At 44.0% G+C, this 20,567-nt stretch overlaps 1 protein-coding gene across 1 annotated transcript in view; it reads right to left on the reverse strand.

The window, feature by feature from the left end:
* NUP107 (nucleoporin 107) overlaps positions 1-20,567 on the reverse strand; it is a gene marked incomplete in the record, with an annotated part of 1,716,438 nt that overhangs the window by 1,584,543 nt on the left and 111,328 nt on the right. Inside the window, 1 exon segment of the mRNA XM_044088020.1 lies at positions 4,804-4,907. Coding sequence (XP_043943955.1) covers positions 4,804-4,907 — 104 coding nt within the window.

A 20,567-nucleotide genomic window follows, 5' to 3' on the forward strand; every position in this document is an offset into this window, starting at 1 on the left:
TGGAGAGAGGAGGGAAAAGTGGTAGAGTAACAGCTATAGGCAGGTATAAGATCGAGAGAATAATACTGAGAGGGAGATGATAGTTGGAAGGAGGGGAGCGCAGTAGATGAAAGGTAGGGAAGGCAAGTAAAAGAGTAAGCACCGTAGATGAAAGGTAAGGAACAGGCAAATAGAAGAGTAAGCACCGTAGATGAAAGGTAAGGAACAGGCAAGTAGAAGAAAAGTCACAAAGTAATCAGGTAAAACAGGGAGAGGGGGACCAAGAGTGTGAGAAAGGGAAAAAGGAAAATCCAGGTGTCAGACTAAGACGACCAGTTGCAGAAAACAATCAGGCAAGAAGAGAGAAACAGGTGTAAAGGTAAGGGTGAGCTCAAGAGTAGAGAGTTAGAGGAGAATGTATGGTAAGTGGGGGGTAGGTGAAATAGTACTGGGTAAGGTAGAGGAGTTAGTCGTGAGAGAATAGCAAGTGGCAGTGCTGGAAAGGACAATACGAATTGTAGTGGAATACTCCGAAAAATATGATAGTAGGATTCGTGGTATAAAGAGCGCCACCTAGTGGCCAGGTCAGGAAAGGATATCAGACAGAGCAAGCAGGGGGTTTACCAAGAATAAAGAACAAGAGACGGGGTAGAGAGAGAGGTTCTTAAGGACAAAGGCAAATAGAGGAGGGAAAGAGAAGGGATCAAAAGGCCAAACTAGAGGGGGGGGGGCTGCTGGTTAACCTGGTAGGAGAGCAAAAATATGTCCTGGTGAGTAAAGCTAATCAGTACAAGAATAGGACATACTTTCCAAAAAGGTCAATTCTGGGAGGACAGTCTTAGTTAGGAGGACGTCTAATCCTATTCAGGATACTGGTGCTTAAAAGATGTCCACAGGGCCTCTTAGGCTAGGGAAGGACAGGAACCCAGGTGTACAATTTTCCAAAAAGGTCAATTCTGGGAGGACAGTCTTAGTTAGGAGGACGTCTAATCCTATTCAGGATACTGGTGCTTAAAAGATGCCCACAGCTGAGCATTTGGGAACTGGAGGAAGGCCTGTGTGAGGGGGTTTTAGCAGGCAAGGCCTTAGAAGATTTAGCTGCTTTAGCCCTAGAAAAAGCCTTGATAGACATAGATGCAGGGGGCCTAGCAGCTCCACGTGCAGGAGTAGATATGTCTAAAGGAATAGTATCTGATAAATCCTGGGAGCCTGCTACAGCAGGGGTAAGTTCAGTAGCGGATTCAGCCATGCTGTGTGAGGCCTCGGCTATCGGAGGCAAGCTTTCGGCCGAAGAACAGAGGACTCTGTTTCGGCCGAAACAGAGACACTCGCGGTTGGCTTAACCGTGGTTTCGGTCGAAACCGCGGACCGCGAGTGTCGGTCCTTTTCCTTACGCTTTTTAGCTAATTGTGATGTCGGGCTCTCCGACGGCATTTTGTAAGCAAAAGCGGGACCAAAAAACTCCTCTGCAAACTCCGACCGACGTCTAAGTGTCCGTCGGTTGAAGGAAGCACAGGCTAGACAAGCTGATATGTCGTGGTCAGGGCCTAAGCAAGGAAGGCAGTAAGAGTGGAAATCCTTATGAGGTATTTGTTTCCCACAAGTTAAACAATTATTTACTTTTTCTGACATCGGCTGAGGCAAGAAAGAGTCCCCAACGGGGTACTTAGCTTTTTAGAAGTCTTCGGTAGTAGAAATCTCTGGATCTGACCGACCGGCACTTGCGAACAGCTTCTGCTTCGGGCACCGCGCGGCAAGAAAGACTGAGGAAAATGGCGTCGGCTGATGCCTTTATACCCAATTCACAGCAGCTATGACGTTGGGTGAAGTACGACATCAGCCGAGACCAGACCCAGACTTTGGAATCCGGCCGACCGAAGGGCTGCCTGAGGCAGGACAACCCATATGTTAGGACTGCAGATGCATCCTTGAAGGACATCAGCAAATCAAAGAAGCACTACAGCTAAATATGCCCCCAAATATCTGTAGTTAAATGAGGAAAGCTATTTCTTAGCTCCTCCAAGTAAATACACCTGGAAGTTACTCACTGTCTGCAAAACAATTCTTTTCCAACTGACCCTAACCAAGATCTCTTAAAACTCCAAAAAGAACAAAACTCTTAAAGGGCAACTGCACAAAAAACATGTTTTTCAGCAAATCTTGACTTTTTCTGCATTGTAATGCCTCTGTATCAAAGTAAATGGCTACTGTTGTTTTCTAATTTGTTATACCCCAAAAACATACAAAGGAGGCTGCCATCCCTAGTATTATTTTGTTTTATATTCAATGGCTTCGCCTTTCTTATGTCATGTTCGAGGGACAGAAAGAAATCCTTAAGATGAGGGGATTTATTTATTGCAGTTTTCTCTCCCATCAGTTGACAACATTGCTGTGACTGTTTACTTTTCACCATCAGCATCAATCCACATTTTTAATTACTTTGCTTCCTTTGATTTTCATTAGTGGCCACCTTTGTTGCAGCAGTTTAAGGAAGGTTTGAATAACAGGCTTGTAAATGTAGCTCAGTTAATTGTTCTTCACAAAGTAACAACTTTAGTTTAGTGTTCAGTTGTGAGAAATAGGTGTTACTTGGACTGAAATGGTTTGTGTTGCATTCCCAGTTTTAAATACTGTAGCTAGAATTCAAGTCTTTGATGTTATCTTCTTTCCCCAACTTCAGAAACTTCAGAAGAAGCATGCACTTACAGTGCACTGAAATTACAGTGTAGAAAAAATGCAAACTCATACACTGACAGAAAGCAAGAAGCTAGATTAACATATTTGTTTTCTTACTTTTGTGGCACCGAGTTTTATTACAGGGAAAGACATTTGCGTCTGAAAACTAAGCTTAAAAGCCCTGACTTTGTTCAGTCTCCAGGCTACACTATTTATCGGAGGTGCGATTCTGGCAATTTGTAACTAAGTCACATTTAAATGTCATTGTTTTCTTAATAGATCTGTTGTTGGGATAGGTGACCTAACTAAATTATTGTGCTGCCACACTTAGCAGCTGTTGCGATGTTAACAGTTGAGACAGATGCAGGAAAAACAATTATTATGTTTTTTTTTTCTGTATGTGAAGTGTTTAGTCTGATTATAGGGAACAAAAAAACTTTTTGGAAAGAAAAACTTGACTTTTGGATGGAGTTCTGCTTTAAAACTAAACAAAAAAACACAATACAAGAAATATATATATATATATATATATATATATATATATATATATATATATATATATATATATATATATATATATATATAAAAAAGTAACATACCTTAAATTAATAATTTCAATCCAAAATCAAGTGTAGACAGAAATCAGCAATAATCAGGCAAGAACTGCTAGTGGGAGGAGATACAGCAGTAATAGTAGTACTAGTAGTAGTACTAGGCCTTGCAAAGAGTGGTTGCCTGGGTGTCAGTATGGCCTTAAAATCCTGTGAAAAATCCATCCATTCCCTTTCTTTGCATGTCTAAGGGAAGGAACATTTTTATTTTTTTGTTTCTTTTTTCTGCCTGCTATGACTAACCGAGGAGGCTCCAAGCATTGACAAACCTCTATACAAGCAATCCAGTAATTTCCTCTCTGAGGATCTGCAGTAGTACTTTGGGTCCTTTGGAAATTAAATGAGGTTTTCCGTTCTCACCATTTTCAGTAGCTTTAGTCACTTCAGACGTGTGAACCTCAGATACCCTACTGGTCTCCGGCGGGGTATCCTTAGTAGAAGTCTGGAGTACTGTGGGTTCTGAGATCTCTGCACATACGAACAAGTCAGAATAGGCAGTCATGATATCAAGACTTGTCCTCAAACAATTCTTTTTGAGTGGGGACGACATCAGAAGAGTCCACCATGTTTGCTCTGGTGAGGTGCTTAAGGAGCCAAGTCTCCAAAACAGGAGTTAAGAGATGAAAGTCGAGTGCTTAGAGTCTTTGGTACAACTGACTGACAGATCCTACAAATTTTATAAGTCTGCTCTACATACCTAAACAGAAAAGGTACTAGGAGTGGAGATCCTTGCAGCTAATCTGCACACCACAATCACACTTTCCCCTTCTACCTAATAGGGCAACAAACAGCAATACAGTTGAGAAAATAAAGGAAGGTTCCCTAATAGGACACTAATCTGAATCACTTGAAGGCCAACGGTACCAAAGATCATGCACAGAATGGAGAGAGTGGTGAGAGACCTGCATTCATACTGGCAGTGAGACAGTGAGGAGTTGCGCTCGCACGTTCACTTATGTACCCTTCACTTATGTACCCATACTCCTGATCAGACTTATGGCTCTACGGAAGGTTTTGGCTTTGGTACCCTATCCAGATGCCCAGGTTATTTGGTAAGATAAACCCATCGGTTTGGAATACTGTAACAAGCTAAAGGAGGACATCACTGAATTCCAGTTTTAACATATTTGCAGCCTCTGCCACCTCTTCAAACTTGTTTATCATTTTTGATCACGAGTGCATCAATCTAAAATTAGATTTTTCCAGATACTTTACTTTGCTGCCTCCAAAAGTCAAATGCTACTCACCTAAATTCAAACCTCAGTCCTCTGCATTCTATAGTCTTATTCCACAACCCATGCTTTACTGAAAATTTTCCATTACAAAGGAAAGCCAATTTTTCAGACACTTTACAATGTAGTAGTTTAATTTAAACATTCACTCAAATTCAGTTTACAATTTAGACAGCCAGGCATGTAACATATTAAAATGCAGTCTACACATTCATAAAACGTATCATAATTGAAACATTTTAGTTAAACTAACAATCATGCCCTTAAAAATCTAGACAATTACTACAAGTTGACAAAGTACATACCTGGTTTCGACACGCATTCTCATACTCATCCACCAAGTCAAAAAGGGAAGTTGAAGAAAGCTTCAGAAACATCATCAGAAATTCAGGGAATAATTTTACAGATGCTGTATGGGCCAAAACAAAAAATAAAAAAAATTATTAACGCAATGCTTTCTTAAAAGTATCTAGAATGCATTACAAATTAATAATAAAAAAAGATGCATCAGCAAGAGTCATACATTTAATTTATAGTAGTCACATGGAAATTTTCTACAAGTAGTACATTAAAGGTGATCAAAGATAGCAGCAGCCCTACTACCCATTTCTGCTTCACTTCTGAAAGTCCCACTTCTGCATAGCATGAACGTCTGCTGCTAAAGAAAATAGGCCACAGTTATGCAAGGTATTCATTGTATTGTTCACATAATAGCAAAAGTTTAGAAGAGCAAAATTGAAAACCTCAAATACCTGAAGTTTTGAATTTCATGCTTCTCAAGTTCCGCTATGGTCATGTATTCAGGAAAGTGTGTGTGTGTTAAGGGGTTAGAGTCGGGGCTGGTGTGTGTGTCACTGTGTTTTGTTGCTGTGATGTGTGCACGCGACGAGTAAGTAGCTTGTGTGGTGGTGTTTTGTGTGCGTTCGTATGTAGTGCAACCTCGCAGTGAGAATATTTAAGTAGGAGGGGTGTGGGGTGCAGGGGGACTTGACCCCCTGCTTTCATGTAGTAGAGTGATTGTGTGTGGTGGATGGTGTGTGTGTGTGTGTGTGGTGGATGGTGTGTGTGTGTGTGTGTGGTGGAGGGTGTGTGTGTGTGTGTGTGTGTGGTGGAGGGTGTGTGTGTGTGTGTGGTGGAGGGTGTGTGTGTGTGTGTGTGGTGGAGGGTGTGTGTGTGTGTGTGTGGTGGAGTGTGTGTGTGTGTGTGTGGTGGAGGGTGTGTGTGTGTGTGTGGTGGAGGGTGTGTGTGTGTGTGGTGGAGGGTGTGTGTGTGTGTGTGGTGGAGGGTGTGTGTGTGTGTGTGTGTGTGTGTGTGTGGTGGATGGTGTGTGTGTGGTGGATGGTGTGTGTGTGTGTGTGGTGGGTGGTGTGTGTGTGTGTGTGGTGGGTGGTGTGTGTGTGTGTGTGTGGTGGATGGTGTGTGTGTGTGTGTGTGTGGTGGATGGTGTGTGTGTGTGTGTGTGGTGTGTGTGTGTGTGTGTGTGTGTGTGTGTGTGTGTGTGTGTGTGTGTGTGTGTGTGTGTGGTGGATGGTGTGTGTGTATGTGTATGTGTATGGTGGATGGTGTGTGCGTGTGGGTGGATGGTGTGAGCGTGTGTGGTGGATGGTGTGAGCGTGTGTGGTGGATGGTGTGTGCGTGTGTGGTGGATGGTGTGTGCGTGTGTGTTGGATGGTGTGTGTGTTAGTAAAACCACGAAATTCAAAACTTCCGGTATTCGAGGTTTTGAATTTTGCGTTTTTAGCTTTCGTTGTTTTGTGGATTCAACTTCTTGGGCTCGAGATACTGAAATTCGAGATTTCAGTATTTCGAGCTTCTGAAGTGAATCCGAAGGAAGCTGCCTAAGGAGATTCAGGTCTCTCAAGAAATGAACTAAACTGGTGTCCCAAAAAGGGATCATAAGTAGGAGAATATCTGGTTCTGGGAAGGCGTTCGACCTTCGGAACAGACTGTGGCAATATCAGTGCGGCCGTATGAGACATCGGCACCATTGCCGGAGATGGTGCAGATGCAGGTACAGTAGTTGGAGCCTGCGACAAAACCAAGGTCGGCACCAAGGAGGATGGTGCCCAAGCTGGCACAGTGGTTGGAGTCAAAATAAAGGGTGGCACCAAGGGAGAAGACAAGGAGCCTGGTGCCGAAGTAGTCTGTGCCGAAGGCATGGGAGAAGCCCGTGTCGACGCGGTTCCGAGAAGGATGGGGATGTTGGAACACAGTGACTCCATTTCTCTTCACGGTTCTTATGCTTAAGAAGTGGGGAGACCTCTATCCCAGAAAGAGCCTCAGAGAAGTGAGTTTTCATCATACCCTTCAGAATCAGCTTGTTCTTACGCTCAGCCAATTGTACGATTGCTGAAACTGGAACAAATATCACAAGATGCACTGATGTGGTCAACACCCGGGTGTGCCAGTCTGTGTTGAGCATCTTACGCCCGCACTTATCACACAGTTTAAATCCCAGTTTTACTTTATCAGACATAACACTATAGTCCTAAACTACAATTTAGCCAACCAAAACAACAACAGCAAGGTTAAAGAAGAGGGTTTTTTTTTTTTTTTTTTTTTTTTAAACAGATAAAGGAGGTGTACCAACAAGGGTACTAAGAAATACTGAAGTGGTAAGAAAGGGCCTGCCAAAGGTAAGGGAAAGGGACAGTACCAATGATGGCATAAAACGAGCTACTGAAGGTAGAGGGTAGGTTTTAGAAAGAAAGTATATACATTTACAGACGAAAAGATGATATTTAGGGAAAACTGACTAGAGGAGGTAATGATATACATAAATCACAAAAACGCTACACTTAGCTTGAGAGAGAAAGCTTGGCACGTCTGACGAGGAACGTGGCAAATGAGATCTGAAGAGACTATGAGAGGAGCATCACGTGTGGGTCTTAGATGAGAATTTATGGCTGATGCGAGCCTGGTAACGGCCATGTCAGTTCCAAGGATGGAACCAAAGTCCTAACCGTAAGGAATGAATAAAGATTTACATCGGGTGTGTTCTTTTAAACTGACAAGCATGACAGCTCTGTAATAATGCTTCCCTATCGGAAAATAGAATTACTGTTGGTTATTACAAAAAAAGTGCCATGTGCTTTTTTATAATGTCAAGAGTGTTTTTTTTTTATATGTGATTTCCACAACAGGAAATCTGGAGCGTGGGGAGGTCTATGTGGGGGCACTGGTACAGTGCAATTGTTCTTCTTGAGTAAACAGTGTTTTGCTCTGAGAGAAATGTAGATAAAAAAAACATAAAAAAGGTGATATTACATATGTAAAGTAAGCCAGGTTAAGCCTAGATTAAAGGTACTAAATATATGGCTAGCAGGTGTTAGCTAGCTGATTCAGCCAGTGTTCAAATGAATGTATAAATTAAATATATATGTATAAATCCTGTGCTACTACATGTAGTATTGTGGATATCAGGAATGAATAAAGTGCAATTTGTGCAGTATGCACTTTTAAATGTCCTGAGTTTTAAATGCCATTAGGTTAAAATGTCATAGTTACACATTTTAAAAAGAACGGAATTTGCAGTAATAATGCTGCTGCATCTGTCACAGCAACCCTGAAAGAACTGAATTTGCAGTTATAATGCTGCTGCATCTGTTAGAGCAACCCTGCTGTCATTTAAAATTTCTACCTTCTCCCTTAGTAATGCCGAAAAGTGTATGCCTATCTTAGAATGTCCTGGCTGAGGGGACAGTTCTCTTGCTTTCTTCTGTGTAAAAGTAACGTAATTGAATTGGCATGTGTTCAGAGTATGAATGAGTTTGTGGTGAGGGGATTCTCCCTGCAGTTTGGAATAATGGTAAAGTCAAAACATGTGCATATCTTAAGTCAAAGGACCAGTAGTGTTATTCCGACACTTCAAATTATTGATTAGACTTAAAAATTGCAATTGTTAAAAAAAAAAAAAAAAAAAAAAAAAAAAAAGCATTGCTGTGTAACCCGGGACACAGCAATGTTATACAAGTTTGAAACACATACAAGTCTCTCTTGTCACTGATGCAAGAAATGTCATGTTACAGATAAAAGTATGATTTTTCAAAGATTATTTTAAAACCATTCTTAAAGCTTTGGTATAAGCCACATGCTGTAGGAGATCAATGCAACATTTGAAATAATCATTTCTGTAGGTTATATCATGGTTTACATTTGCTATGTACTATTCAGAGTTTTGCTGCATTATATTCTTGAGTGTAAAAGTCGTGTGTATGCCAAGAGAACAGCAAAACAATTTACTATTTTGATTTCCTAATGTTTTTAGTACATGTTTACTGGCCTCTGTGAGAAAATTATGAAGAGGCAAACTATGATGGCAGTCCTGCTTCATATGGGTATACAAACAAACCAAACCTCTGGGCCAAAGGCAGTACTAATGAAAAATTCTAAGTAAACAATTTAAAAATGTAGTACAAACCAAACACAGCAGAGGAAATAAAATAAAAAACTTTAATAATACAGCAAGAACTTATGCGGAACACACTGCTTCATCAGACCATAGATACAGATAAGAAATATAAGCATAAATAAGAAACAATAAATCACCAATTAAAAGGCAACCAATAAAACTGAGCTACTAATTAGTGAATTAAACTACGAGTTTTAATGCAGGTTTTAAAGAGACAGATGCGTTAACCCTGGTTCCCTGTGCTCTTGTAATGCTATAAATTATCTAATTTCTAGTAACTCTACATTATTATTAAAATCACCTAAACATGCACTGCTAGAAACCCTCTGCAGTGCTCTAAAACAAACTGTGACCTTAAATTCAGTAACATGCTTGGCAAGTGAATTAGATGCATCAAATTTGCGCATACAGTCAGTATATTCTAAAATACACTCCCTAAAGGAACGAACAGTTTTTCCAACATAAAAACTAGTACAGCTATTACAAGTCACAAGATAAATCAGGTTATAGCAAGCACAATCAGCATAAAACCTACTGAAATACCTTACTAGTAACAGGATGAGCAAAACATTTCTTTTTTGAAATAAAATTACACACACTAGAATCGTTAAAAGAAAAAGTACCAAATTTATCTGATAACCTATTTCTTATATCAATATTACTTGATCTATATAGCAGCAATGTTTATAAAGAAGTATTCTTCCTAAATAAAAAAAAATTGGGTTTGTCACCTACAATTTTTAATATTAGCATCAACCGTAACAGGAGGTCAATATTTTCTAATATCACATATTCCTGTGACATCACTAGAATAAGTAAGAACAAACCTATTACTATTATCAAAACATCGCTTATGTTTAGGTACCCTCCTGTCAGAGGAAAAATAAGGAAATGCCTCAGGTCCAACATTAAAAGTACTCAAAAATTTATCAAAGTCCTTTTTCGAATGACCTCTACATCACAGACCCTTATATAAATCATCCATAGCCCAGTCAAAATGTACAAGATCAGTATGTAACCTGGACATTCTCAACTGCCCCTTAATGACAATAGAGTATACATATATGGGATGCATGCTATTACGATGCAATATTCCATTCCTCCAACAGGGACCTCCTGCAGGACCTGAAGCATGTCCTCGGTGGGGGGGGGGGTGTCTGTAGGGGATTAAAACTCTCTAACTCACAACATCAGTTGAAGAGTGGACAGGTGGGAATGGATGACAGACCCCTTGTCTTGTGCGACAAGGTAACTTGAGATGATTGCCCTTTGTAAGATGCAAAAGAAGAGGGACAGTGTCTGGGCCAAAAGGGAGTCACCAGTGAGATTTTGGTAACAATCTTGAACAGGACTTTCGGAATGAGAGGAAGGAGAGGGAAGGCGTAAAGAAACATCCCCTTCCAAGAAAAAAAGAGAGGGTGTCTACCTTCTAGGCCAGACGGCACTGCACAAAACACAGGAAGTTGTCTGTTCAGAGGGGAAGCAAATAGATCTACTCGAAGAGTACCTCACTGTTGGACAATGTCCAGTAACATATCCCTGTGAAGCATCAACTTGTGGAATAATGTTATAGACCTGCTCACAGGATCTGCCACTGTGCTCTGATCTGAGGGAATGTAAACTGCCTGAAGGGTCACCTGATGCAGGATAGCCAGATCCCAAATCTGAAGGGCTAATCTGCATAGGAGATAAGGCCTTGCCCCCCCCCCCCCCCATTGCTTGTTGGCACACCACACATCACTGTGGTACTGTCTGTAAGAATTTTGAGTGGTCCTGGAAGAGAGAGAGAGATTGCAAAGCCTGAAAAGCCAGCAGAAGAGCCTTCATCTCAGACACCGATGTGGTCTTTCTTTTGTCAAAGGGACCACAGGCACTGCACCTTCAGAGGGCCAAAGGAGGCCCCACATCTCATGTCCAAGGCTTCTGTGAAAAGTTCTTGAGAGGGGAGTGGAGGTTGAAAAGATAGGCCTGGGTTGCGGGACAACTGATGAATTGAACGCTGAAATTCTAGCTTGAGGCAAGGAAGTAGAGGGACTAGAAAATCTGAAGGATGAGAATGTTGAAGCCAAACTGACTTTAGGAACCACTGAAGCAGTCTCATGTGGAGCTTGGCTAGATGGCGCATCAGAATATTTATTATTATTTATTTTACATTTGTTGACTGGGCTAGTCTAACTGGATATATGTCCATTTTCAGTACAGGCCCGGGGAGAAAAGCTCCAAGCACTAGCAGTGACAAAGAATACAGTATTTAGTAAATAGTCAAGTTACAGTACATTGTCTGTGTTGGCAAGAACAAAAACAGTAATAATTCATTTAGTAAGTTGAAGTTAATATCAATAACAGAGAGATAAACAAAGACAATAATGTATATAATTTTTTTTTTTTTTTTAGATTACAAAGTAAGCATCAAACAAATAGTATGGAAGAGAAGTGTAGAGAGAGCAAGAAGGGGAATAAGATGTCAGTCAGGGTTAGAGCATGGACAAAGCCAGTGAGATTTAAGATGTTCTTTAAGATGTTTTTTAAACTGGAAAGAAGTAAGGGTGGATAGTTCAGTAGGAAGCTGGTTCCAGTTTTTACCTACTGTGCTGGAGAAAAGTGAGTCCCCAGCTTTGATTTTTGACTTAGTAGTGGCAACAAGGAGCTTGTTTGCTGAGCGTAGTGTTTCAAGATTTTTGTATGGTGTGATCAGATTAGTGAGGATAGGTATTGTTAGAGTGATAAAGGATCTTTTGGGTGATAACTAGTTGTTGACAGAGAAGTTGATTTTACAGTTCTAGCCATCCCAGTTGTTTAAGGTTGAGACAGTGATGAGTTCTAAATGGGGTACCAGTGGCAAATCTGGCTATATTATTATAACTGGTGGAAAGTTTGGTGAGGTTGTTCTTAGATACATTGGTGTATATCGCAGAAGCATAGAACAGGGTAGAGATTAGATGAGTCTGGACAATAGTCATTCTGGCTGATGGGGTGAGGAAGGGTTTGATTCTGTAAAGGGTGCCTAGTTTTTTGGTAACAGACTTTATTGTAGAACTTATGTGGTCATCATAGCTAAGGTTGTTATCAATTGTTACTCCTAGTAGACGGGTTGTTGTGTCAGGGGTTATATGTTTGTACCATAGTTTGAGGTAATTGTGAAGTACAGTTGAGGTGATTTTAGAGTTGGAGCAAAGAGCAGTAATTTTGATTTTTTGGGGTTCAGGAGGAGGCAGTGTTGTGTAAACCAATTTTCAACACTGTTGAATACAGTTTGAGTGAGGGATTGGAGAGAGGCTATAGTCTTGGCTGAACAAATGGAGTCATCTGCATATTTTATGCAGGTGGCTTGAGGAATTTGGGTATGAAGATCGTTAATAAATAAGGAAAAAAGAGTAGGGGTCCCAAGATGGAGCCTTGGGGTACTCCAATATTCACTGGGAGGGATGTAGAAAGATGGTTATCCCAAAGTACTGTTTGTTGTTTGTTTTCCAGGTAGAACTTAAACAATTGTAATGCTTGTGGGTCAAGTGATTGGGCTTTTAGTATGTCTACAAGTATATTGTGGTTTACCATATCAAAGGCTTTTGAAAGGTCAATAAACAGTGCAGAGGAGAAAGTGTTATTGTTACGATTTTTGTTTACTGAGTCAGAAAAGGACAACAGGGCAGTGGTTGTGCTATGGAATGACCTGAAGCCATGTTGGGAGTTGGCAAGTAGGTTATTTTGGAGGAGGTGGTCAAGTAGTTGTCTGTGAATGCATTTTTCCATTATCTTGGCTATTGGAGAGAGTAAGGCAATAGGCCGAAAGTTGGTGAGTTCAGTAGATGACCCACCTTAATGTAATGGGATGATGTGGGATACTTTCCATATGGCAGGAATTTTGCTTTCTAAAATAGTTCTATTGATAAGGATGGAGATGGGGTAGGCTATGGCTTTTGCAGCAATTTGCAGGTATTTAGCTGGCAGTCAGCAGATGGGGTGCAAGGTTTTAGTGTTTGAAGGAGATTACAGATTAGGGATGTAGGTACAGGTTTTATTTGAAAGGTGGGAGAAGGAGTCCTAGTGGAATTTAATGGGCAAGTGGTCATAGGTGGCAGAGTATTGGCTAGGGTTTGAATGGCTTCAGTAAAGTAGGCATTAAAGGTGTCGGGAATCTGGTTGGAGTTATTATGGTTTAATCCTGCTGAGGCAGGAGTTGAGTGTCCTGGCTGAAGAAGTTTGTTTATACTTGACCAGTATTTTTGTGGATGGGTTTGTTGGAGATGAATGAAATACTCTGTCTCTAAGAATAGCTTTCTTGGTGGCATTTCTTAACTGTTTAAAGTAAAGGTGATCTGATGGACATTTGGAGGCTCTCCATTTTGCCCAGATTTTATTTCTAAGGAGGATGTTTCGCCTAGTTTGTTTTATGAGCCAGGGGGCAATTTTGGTTTTAATACGTGAAGGGCGATAGGGGGCGTGGAAGTCTAACATTTGAAGAAATTTAGTGTTAAAAAGGTCACTGCTTCATCAGGTTGAAGACGAGACACTGGTGACCAGTCACATGCTTTCAGTTCATTTCGGAAGTTGTCTGGATTAAAACACTTTTTGGAGCGTGAGGTTTTAAAGTTGTTACTAGTTGGGATATGAACTCGGTTTTATAATTAGAAGTTATGTACTCACCATAACGTTCCATCTGAGTAGGTACTTCATTTGTCTGCAACCTGTGGGTCGCGGATCCGACCTCGGATCCAACCGGCAGCTTTCCAAGCTTCAAGATCCGAGCTCCTAGCTCCTCCCCTCTACCCATAATCCCCTGTCACCACCACACTACCTCAGATCGGTTTTGCTGCATCACCTGATAAACCTGTACAATAAAAACAGGTTCAGTTATTCTCAAAGAATCCGATATGATTCTAGAAACCCGATACAGGTTAGGGGGATGGCAGGGGGGGATGGTTGCAGACAAATGAAGTACCTACTCAGATGGAACGTTATGGTGAGTACATAACTTCTAAATCTGAAGTAGCTACTTCATTTGTTCTGCAACCTGTGGGACAGAGTCCCCAGCTACCTAAACAAAGAACCTGGGTGGCCTATGGAAGAATATTCCGAAGCACCGCGGAGCCAAAGGACACCCTGCTTCTAGATATCATGTCCAGCTTATAATGAGAAATAAACGTATGAAAAGAAATCCAGGTGGCTGCTGAACATATGTCGTCTAATGGCATCCTGGAACAGAAGGCTGCAGAAGTTGCGATGGACCGTGTGGAATGTGCACAAATTTTTAATAGAGTTGTTTTGCCCGATGCCTTGTAAGCCCGAGAAATACATTGACAAATCCAATTAGCCAGTGTCACTTTGGAGATAGGTTTCTCTATGGTTGGAGGAGCAAAGGACAAGAACAGTTGATCAGCCTTACGAACGTCTTTGGTCCTGTGCAGGTAAAAACGCAACTGTCTATGTACATCTAGTGTATGCAACATGTATTCTCCTTTATTTTGAAAATTCTTGAAAAACACTGGCAGATTGATAGTCTGATTGATATTTGCCACAGATGCCACTTTTGGTAAAAAGGATGGGTTAGTCCTGAGAGACACTGTCATTGTGAAAAATTAAGGTAGGGAGGTTTCATACACAAAGCTTGGAGCTCTGAAACCCTTTTAGTAGAAATTATGGCTACCAAGAATGCTGTTTTCCAGGACAGAAATTTAAGAGTACAGAAGCTGTAGGCTCAAAAGGAGGTTTCGTTAAGGCTTGCAGAACAAAGGTTAAGTCCCAAGGGGGAGTCAGGGATTTCACAGGTGGCTTGAGAAGAAAAACGCCATGCAAGAATATCTTACACAATTTTGTAGATGCTAAGCACCCTAACCCATCTCCCACATGAAAATGGGATATTGCTGCCAACTGTACTTTCACCGTTGATGCACTGGCCCCTTGTTGAAATATCATGGACAAAAAATCCAAGACTGTAGGAATCGGAACAGTAAAAGGGTTGAGGCCCTGGCTGTTAGCCCAGATAGAAAATCGTTTCCACTTGCTATTATAGATTTTCCTGGTGGACGGTTTATGAGCCACTACCAGAATAGTTTTCACTGGTGCCGAGATGCCGGGAGTCCTAGCCATTAGTGGAACTGGATCAACCAAGCCGCAAGCTTGAGGTTTACCAGGTTCGGTGTTGGGTACCCTGCTCGGTGCGAGATCAGATCTGGAATGGGATCCAGGATTAAAGGGGAGGAGAGACTGAGACCGCAGGTATGGAAACCAGATTTGACGAGGCAGAATGGGGCTATGAGGATAATTTTGCTCCCCAACAATGTGGCTTTCTGAATGAACTTCACCATGAGCGGAAGCAGGGGATAAGCATAGAGTAGACCGGGAGGCCAGGCATGAATCAGATAGTCTCTGGGGCTCTCCCCTTCTGGGGGAAGAACTGCAAAGAACTCGCTGCATTTTGTGTTTTGGGGAGTAGCAAAGAGATCGCAGCGAGGCCAACTCCACTTGTGGAAAATCTCCTTCGCAACTTTCGGACTGAGAGACCATTCGCAAGGACTGAGAATTACTCGACTCAATTTGTCCGCCAGGATGTTGGATCGTCCCGGAATGTGCGTTGCTTTCAGAAAGCAGTTGGTGGATATCGCCTATTCCCAAACTCTCATGGCTTCTCGACAAAGAGGGTAGGATCTGGTTCCCCCTTGTTTGTTTATATACCAGACCACTGACATATTGTCTGTCTGTATTGCAATCGTTCCTAGAGGTAGAAGGTCTTGGAGAGCCTGCAACGCTAGAAGCACCGCCCTCATCTCCAGAACATTTATGTGCAAGGCGGTCTCCGACAAGGTCCACGTACCTTGGACGGTTCTGCCCAAACAATGCCCCCCCCCCCAGGCGAGAAGCATCTGTGGTTAACGTGGCCTGGGGAGGGGGAAGCACAAAAGGTCTCCCTTGCCTGAGTTCTGGGGAGTGAAGCTACCAAAGGAGGGATTCCCTGCAAACCCTGCTCAGGGGGATGGGAGTATTCAATGGATGGTGCATCAGTAACCATTGAACTTGGAGTGTCCAACTGTAATATACGCATCCTTAGGAGAGCATGGAGAGAGAGGCCGATAGCCGCTGCCATTGAGCCTAGTGCTCTCAGGACTAACTCCGCTGGCGGAGCTTTCGTGCGAAGAAGAGCCAAAACTTAAAGTGAGAGGCTGTACAGCCTGTCCGAAGTCAAGAAGGCCCGAGAAGATCGAGAGTCTAGTCTGGCTCCTATGAAATCTAATACTTGCACAAGTTGAAGAAAAGACTTCGGTATGTTGACTGAAATGCCCAAATTGTCGGCAAGAGACAGAACATAGTCCCTCGCCATACAAAGTTGATGCCTGTTGGTTGCTGAGAGGAGCCAGTCGTCTAGGTACGGAAAGACCCTTATGCCCTGCAGCCTCAGGTGGGCCCCAACCATTGCCATGACTTTGGTGAACACCCTGGGGGCTGAGGTGAGTCCGAACGGAAGGACTCTGAACTGGTAATGACTGGCCCCTAGCCGGAAGCGGAGGAACCTCCTGGACCGTCTGTCCATTAGAATGTGGTAGTACGCGTTCTTGAGGTCTATCGAGCACATCCAGTCGTTCTCCTGCATTAAGGGGAGAATAGATTGTAGAGTGACCATCTGGAACTTTTCTTTGGGGACAAACATGTTCAGAGTGGACAAGTCTAGAATGGGCCTGAGGTCCCCCGTCTTTTTTGGCACCAAAAAGAACCTTGAGTAGTAGCCCGATCCGGATTGGTCTGGGGGGACCCGCTGGATGGCTCTTTTTTCTAACAAATTTGAAATCTCTCTGTCGCCTCTCTTTGATTGGGTGGGACATCGGGGAGGCGACCACCTGAGGGAGGACAAAATAGGAAGGGAATGTTGTAGCCTCTGGATATAATCCGGAGCACCCATCGATCTTTCGTGATGGACTCCCACATTGACAGGTGCTTCGTTAAACGCCCCCCGACTGCCTCCAGAGCTGGACAGTCGGGTAAGCCCTCAGGGCTGCTGCGCGGTCTCTCGGAGAAAGGCTCCCTAGACCCGAAGTTACGTGGTCCCCCTCTGCCTCTGGGCCGGCGTCCACCCTGCCCCCCTCTGCCTCTGGAGGGCGCAGAGTCCGAAGCTGGATAGGAGTGCTGAGACTTACGGAACCATAGCTTCTTTTGCCCACTCTGATTCCTTGAGAAGGAACGTTGGGGGCTCGAGAAGCGGACTCCGATGGCAGACAGCGTCTTCCCATCATTCTCGCTTTGGACTAGTGTATCGCGGACGGTCTTGCCAAAAAGCGAAAAGCCGAAGGGTGCGTTCGCGAAGGACGCCTTGAAAGGTTCTGCGAAATTACAAAGGCGGAGCCAGGCGTGGCGTCACAAGACAACACCTGCCCCGCTGGCCCTTGCAGCTCCCTCCGTATCATAAGACAGTAGCCGCATGGACGTATTTGAGATGGACTTAGAGTGGCCATACGAGTCGAGAACACGGTCTTGTCCTCGACAGACATGGACTCTGGTGGAGCTGCAGTGTATTCCTTAATCAAATCCCGTTGCAGCCCGATGACATGCGCCATATAATTCAGCGCCCTCACAGAGAAGGTTGCTGAAGCAAAGGTCCGCTTCCCTATATGGTCCAGCGCCTGGGACTCCTTGTCCGGCGGGTGGACCGTGGAGCTCTCCTGGGAGAGTTCTCTCTTAGTGGCAGCAGCCACCAACATGGCATCAACTGGAGACCCTTTAGCCCAAGCCTGTCTATCTGAAGGGGGGGGGCTAAGGATTTTATCCGGCCGGCATGGGATTGGCTCCACGGTGTCGGGCTCCTTCAAAGCCCTGGTAGTCAGGAGGTTTACCAGGGGATCTGCCGATGGGGACACCCAGGAGGTAGATGGGCCCGCTTCAAACGCCTCCAGGAATACGGACTCATCCGAGGAAGGTTTTTGGGCAGACCACCCCCCCCCAATAAGCAACATTTCCATGATGTCTCCGAAGGAGATATCCTCGGGGGGTGACCTTGGGGAACCTTCCCTTTCCTCTAAGTCCATATCTGTTGTGACGGACTCGGGGGAGTCCATGTGCCTCCTTTTACACGTCCGTTTACGAGGCACCTCTTCTGCGGGACTATCAGATCAGGGCTCGTCAACGGCCTCTTGTTCCTCCGAGGGAACCAACTGGAGGGTCTGAGCAGGCTGTCCCGATGGAAGGATGATGGAAGGTAGACCCGTATGCAGTGAGAGAGCGGAAGGATCCAAAGCCCGGGTCGGGGACCTGGAAGACCTCGACGGTACCCTCTCCACTACCTCGAACGCCGAGGGAGAACTACTCTCTTCCGGCCCCGAGAGCAGTCTCCTTGGCTACGAGATAGGGATCGGGGTCAGAGCCGAAGCCGTCGGATCCGAGAGGGAGGTGCTCTCCGACATAGGAGGCGACGAAGAGGCACCCGCTTCCACGGATCCGACGCCCGGCCCACGGCCCCGAGATCTCGGATCCGAGATGCTCGAGGGTATGGTCAACGTCGAGAAGGCTTGGGCCACCAGCGCCAACAAAACCCCGGCTCCGAAAGGGACTGGATCCAAAGACTCCAAAACCCGGATCCGGGATGAAGAAGGAGAAATCGGGGCTAATATTGAAGCTGCACTCCCCCCCTGTGGGGGTGAGGCAAGAGCACCCCCCATCTGCATTTAGGTCTGCAGAAACAGACGCATCATCCTGTCCATATTGGCGTCGGAGAGAGACCTAGTAGATCTAGAGGAGGTCGTAGAGGCGGTCCTGGAAGGCCACCTCGACGACCTCAAGGGTGATCGGAGCTCCTCCTCCGGCTCTGGCGAGAAGCAAGGGGATCGGAATCGAGAAGGAGAAGATCCGGACACCCTCGGGGGCGATTTAGCAGTCTTCGATGGCGGAGCCGAGGGGTGAGGCTCGGTTCGCCTCTTATGTCGGTGTTTCTCCCTGTGCTTTTCCCTAGAAGGAGAAGACTGAACTTCCCTCGTACTCAAGGCAACAGTGGGGGGGGGGGGGTCGAGTCCCAGCCTGAGTCGAGGGAGTTAAGGGTGGCGAAGCTACCTGGGCAGCCTGCACCTTAGAGGGAGAGGAGGAAGAGGCCTCCTCCGGGGGAAGCAATCCCGCCAGAATAAGCCTGTTCCTCCTGTCCCTCACAGCCCGGGGGTTGAAGCCTGCACAAACCTGGCAGTCTGAAGACAAATGGGAAACCCCCAGGCATATAACGCACTGAGTGTGGCCATCAGCTGGGGAAAGCTTATGGCCACACCCAGTGCACTTAGAAAAAAAAGCCTTATGGCCTTCGGCCATTTTACTAACACACGCACTCACACGCCCAAACACCTAGGGGAGGGTTAATTAAACACCAAAGCGCCAATCCCGAAAATAAAAAAGGGCAGAGAAACTCTCTCTTAACACATATACTTTTTAATTAGTCGAAATTTAAGAAAAAATCACTTCCCTGCTACTAAAGCTCAGGAGCTCTTCTCAAGTTGCTTGTGATCAAGCCGCGGCAAAAACGATCTGAGGTAGTGTGGTGGTGACAGGGGATTATGGGTAGAGGGGAGGAGCTAGGAGCTCGGATCTTGAAGCTTGGAAAGCTGCCGGTCAGATCCGAGGTTGGATCCGAGACGCACAGGTTGCAGAACAAATGAAGTGGCTACTTCAGATTGTAGGTTAGCATGTGATCACTGATATCTTCAGGAAGGGTTCCGGATTTATAGGTATCAAGGTGGTTGTTAAGTATCCAGTCTAGGATGGTTGCTTTACTGCTTGGCTTATGGATTCTAGTTGGAGTGGTTATAATTTGTGAGAATCCATAGAGATTTATGTGGTTAGTGGGATTAGGGGAACTGCAGGCAACCCAGTCTATATTAAAGTCACCTAAATACTATGGTCTCCTGAGGTAGATGGGTAGAGAGGTAAATAAGTATATTTTCAAGAGTATTTGTATTATTTCCAGGGAGGAGATGTGCGCAAATTAGATAGATTGATTTGGAGTTATTGATTTGAAGTTTGGCAGCAAGGGTTTCTGAATTGTTGTCTGGAGGTAGGAGTACATTGAAGGGTGATACTTGGAGTTTAGATTTGTACAGCATTGCTATACCTCCACCTTTTTTGGTTTTACGGTCACATCTTAGGATGTTGTAACCAGGAGGGGTAATCTCCTGGTCCAGGGTTGAGGGCTTTAGCCATGTCTCCAATACAGAGAATGTCAAATGAGTGAACATCTAAGAGTGCATGTAGGTGGGTTATTTTGTTGTTTATGCTAAGAATGTTAAGGCGAGCTATGAGGAGGGTGTTAGGAGATTTAGATAAGGTAGTGATAACAGGCACAGTTTGGTTTTGTAGGTTATTGGCATTATCAATAATAGGACCTGGGTTTGGGTGAATATCACCATCTAATAGAGGGTGTAGATGAGGATATTCTACAAAGTTAAGGAATTTGTCATAATTGTTTGATGTTTTTTCATAAGGGAGCAAGTAAGATGGGTAGCTCTATGATATTTTGGTAATATATAGCTAGAGGTGGAGGTTACATTACTGTGGCTGAGAGGGTTGAAGAAAGAAGATGGCAGAGTTTGGTGGTAGTGGTGGAGTTGTTCAGGAAGAGAAGAATGTTCGAAGAAGGTTAGAGTGTATGGTATAATAAGGGAAGTAAGAGTTGTAGTCAAGAGTAGGATGTTTGAGAGT

The sequence above is a fragment of the Protopterus annectens genome, chromosome 11.part0, assembly GCF_019279795.1.
Source record: "Protopterus annectens isolate FY-2018-M chromosome 11.part0, PAN1.0, whole genome shotgun sequence".
Classification (NCBI taxonomy): Eukaryota; Metazoa; Chordata; order Ceratodontiformes; family Protopteridae; genus Protopterus; species Protopterus annectens.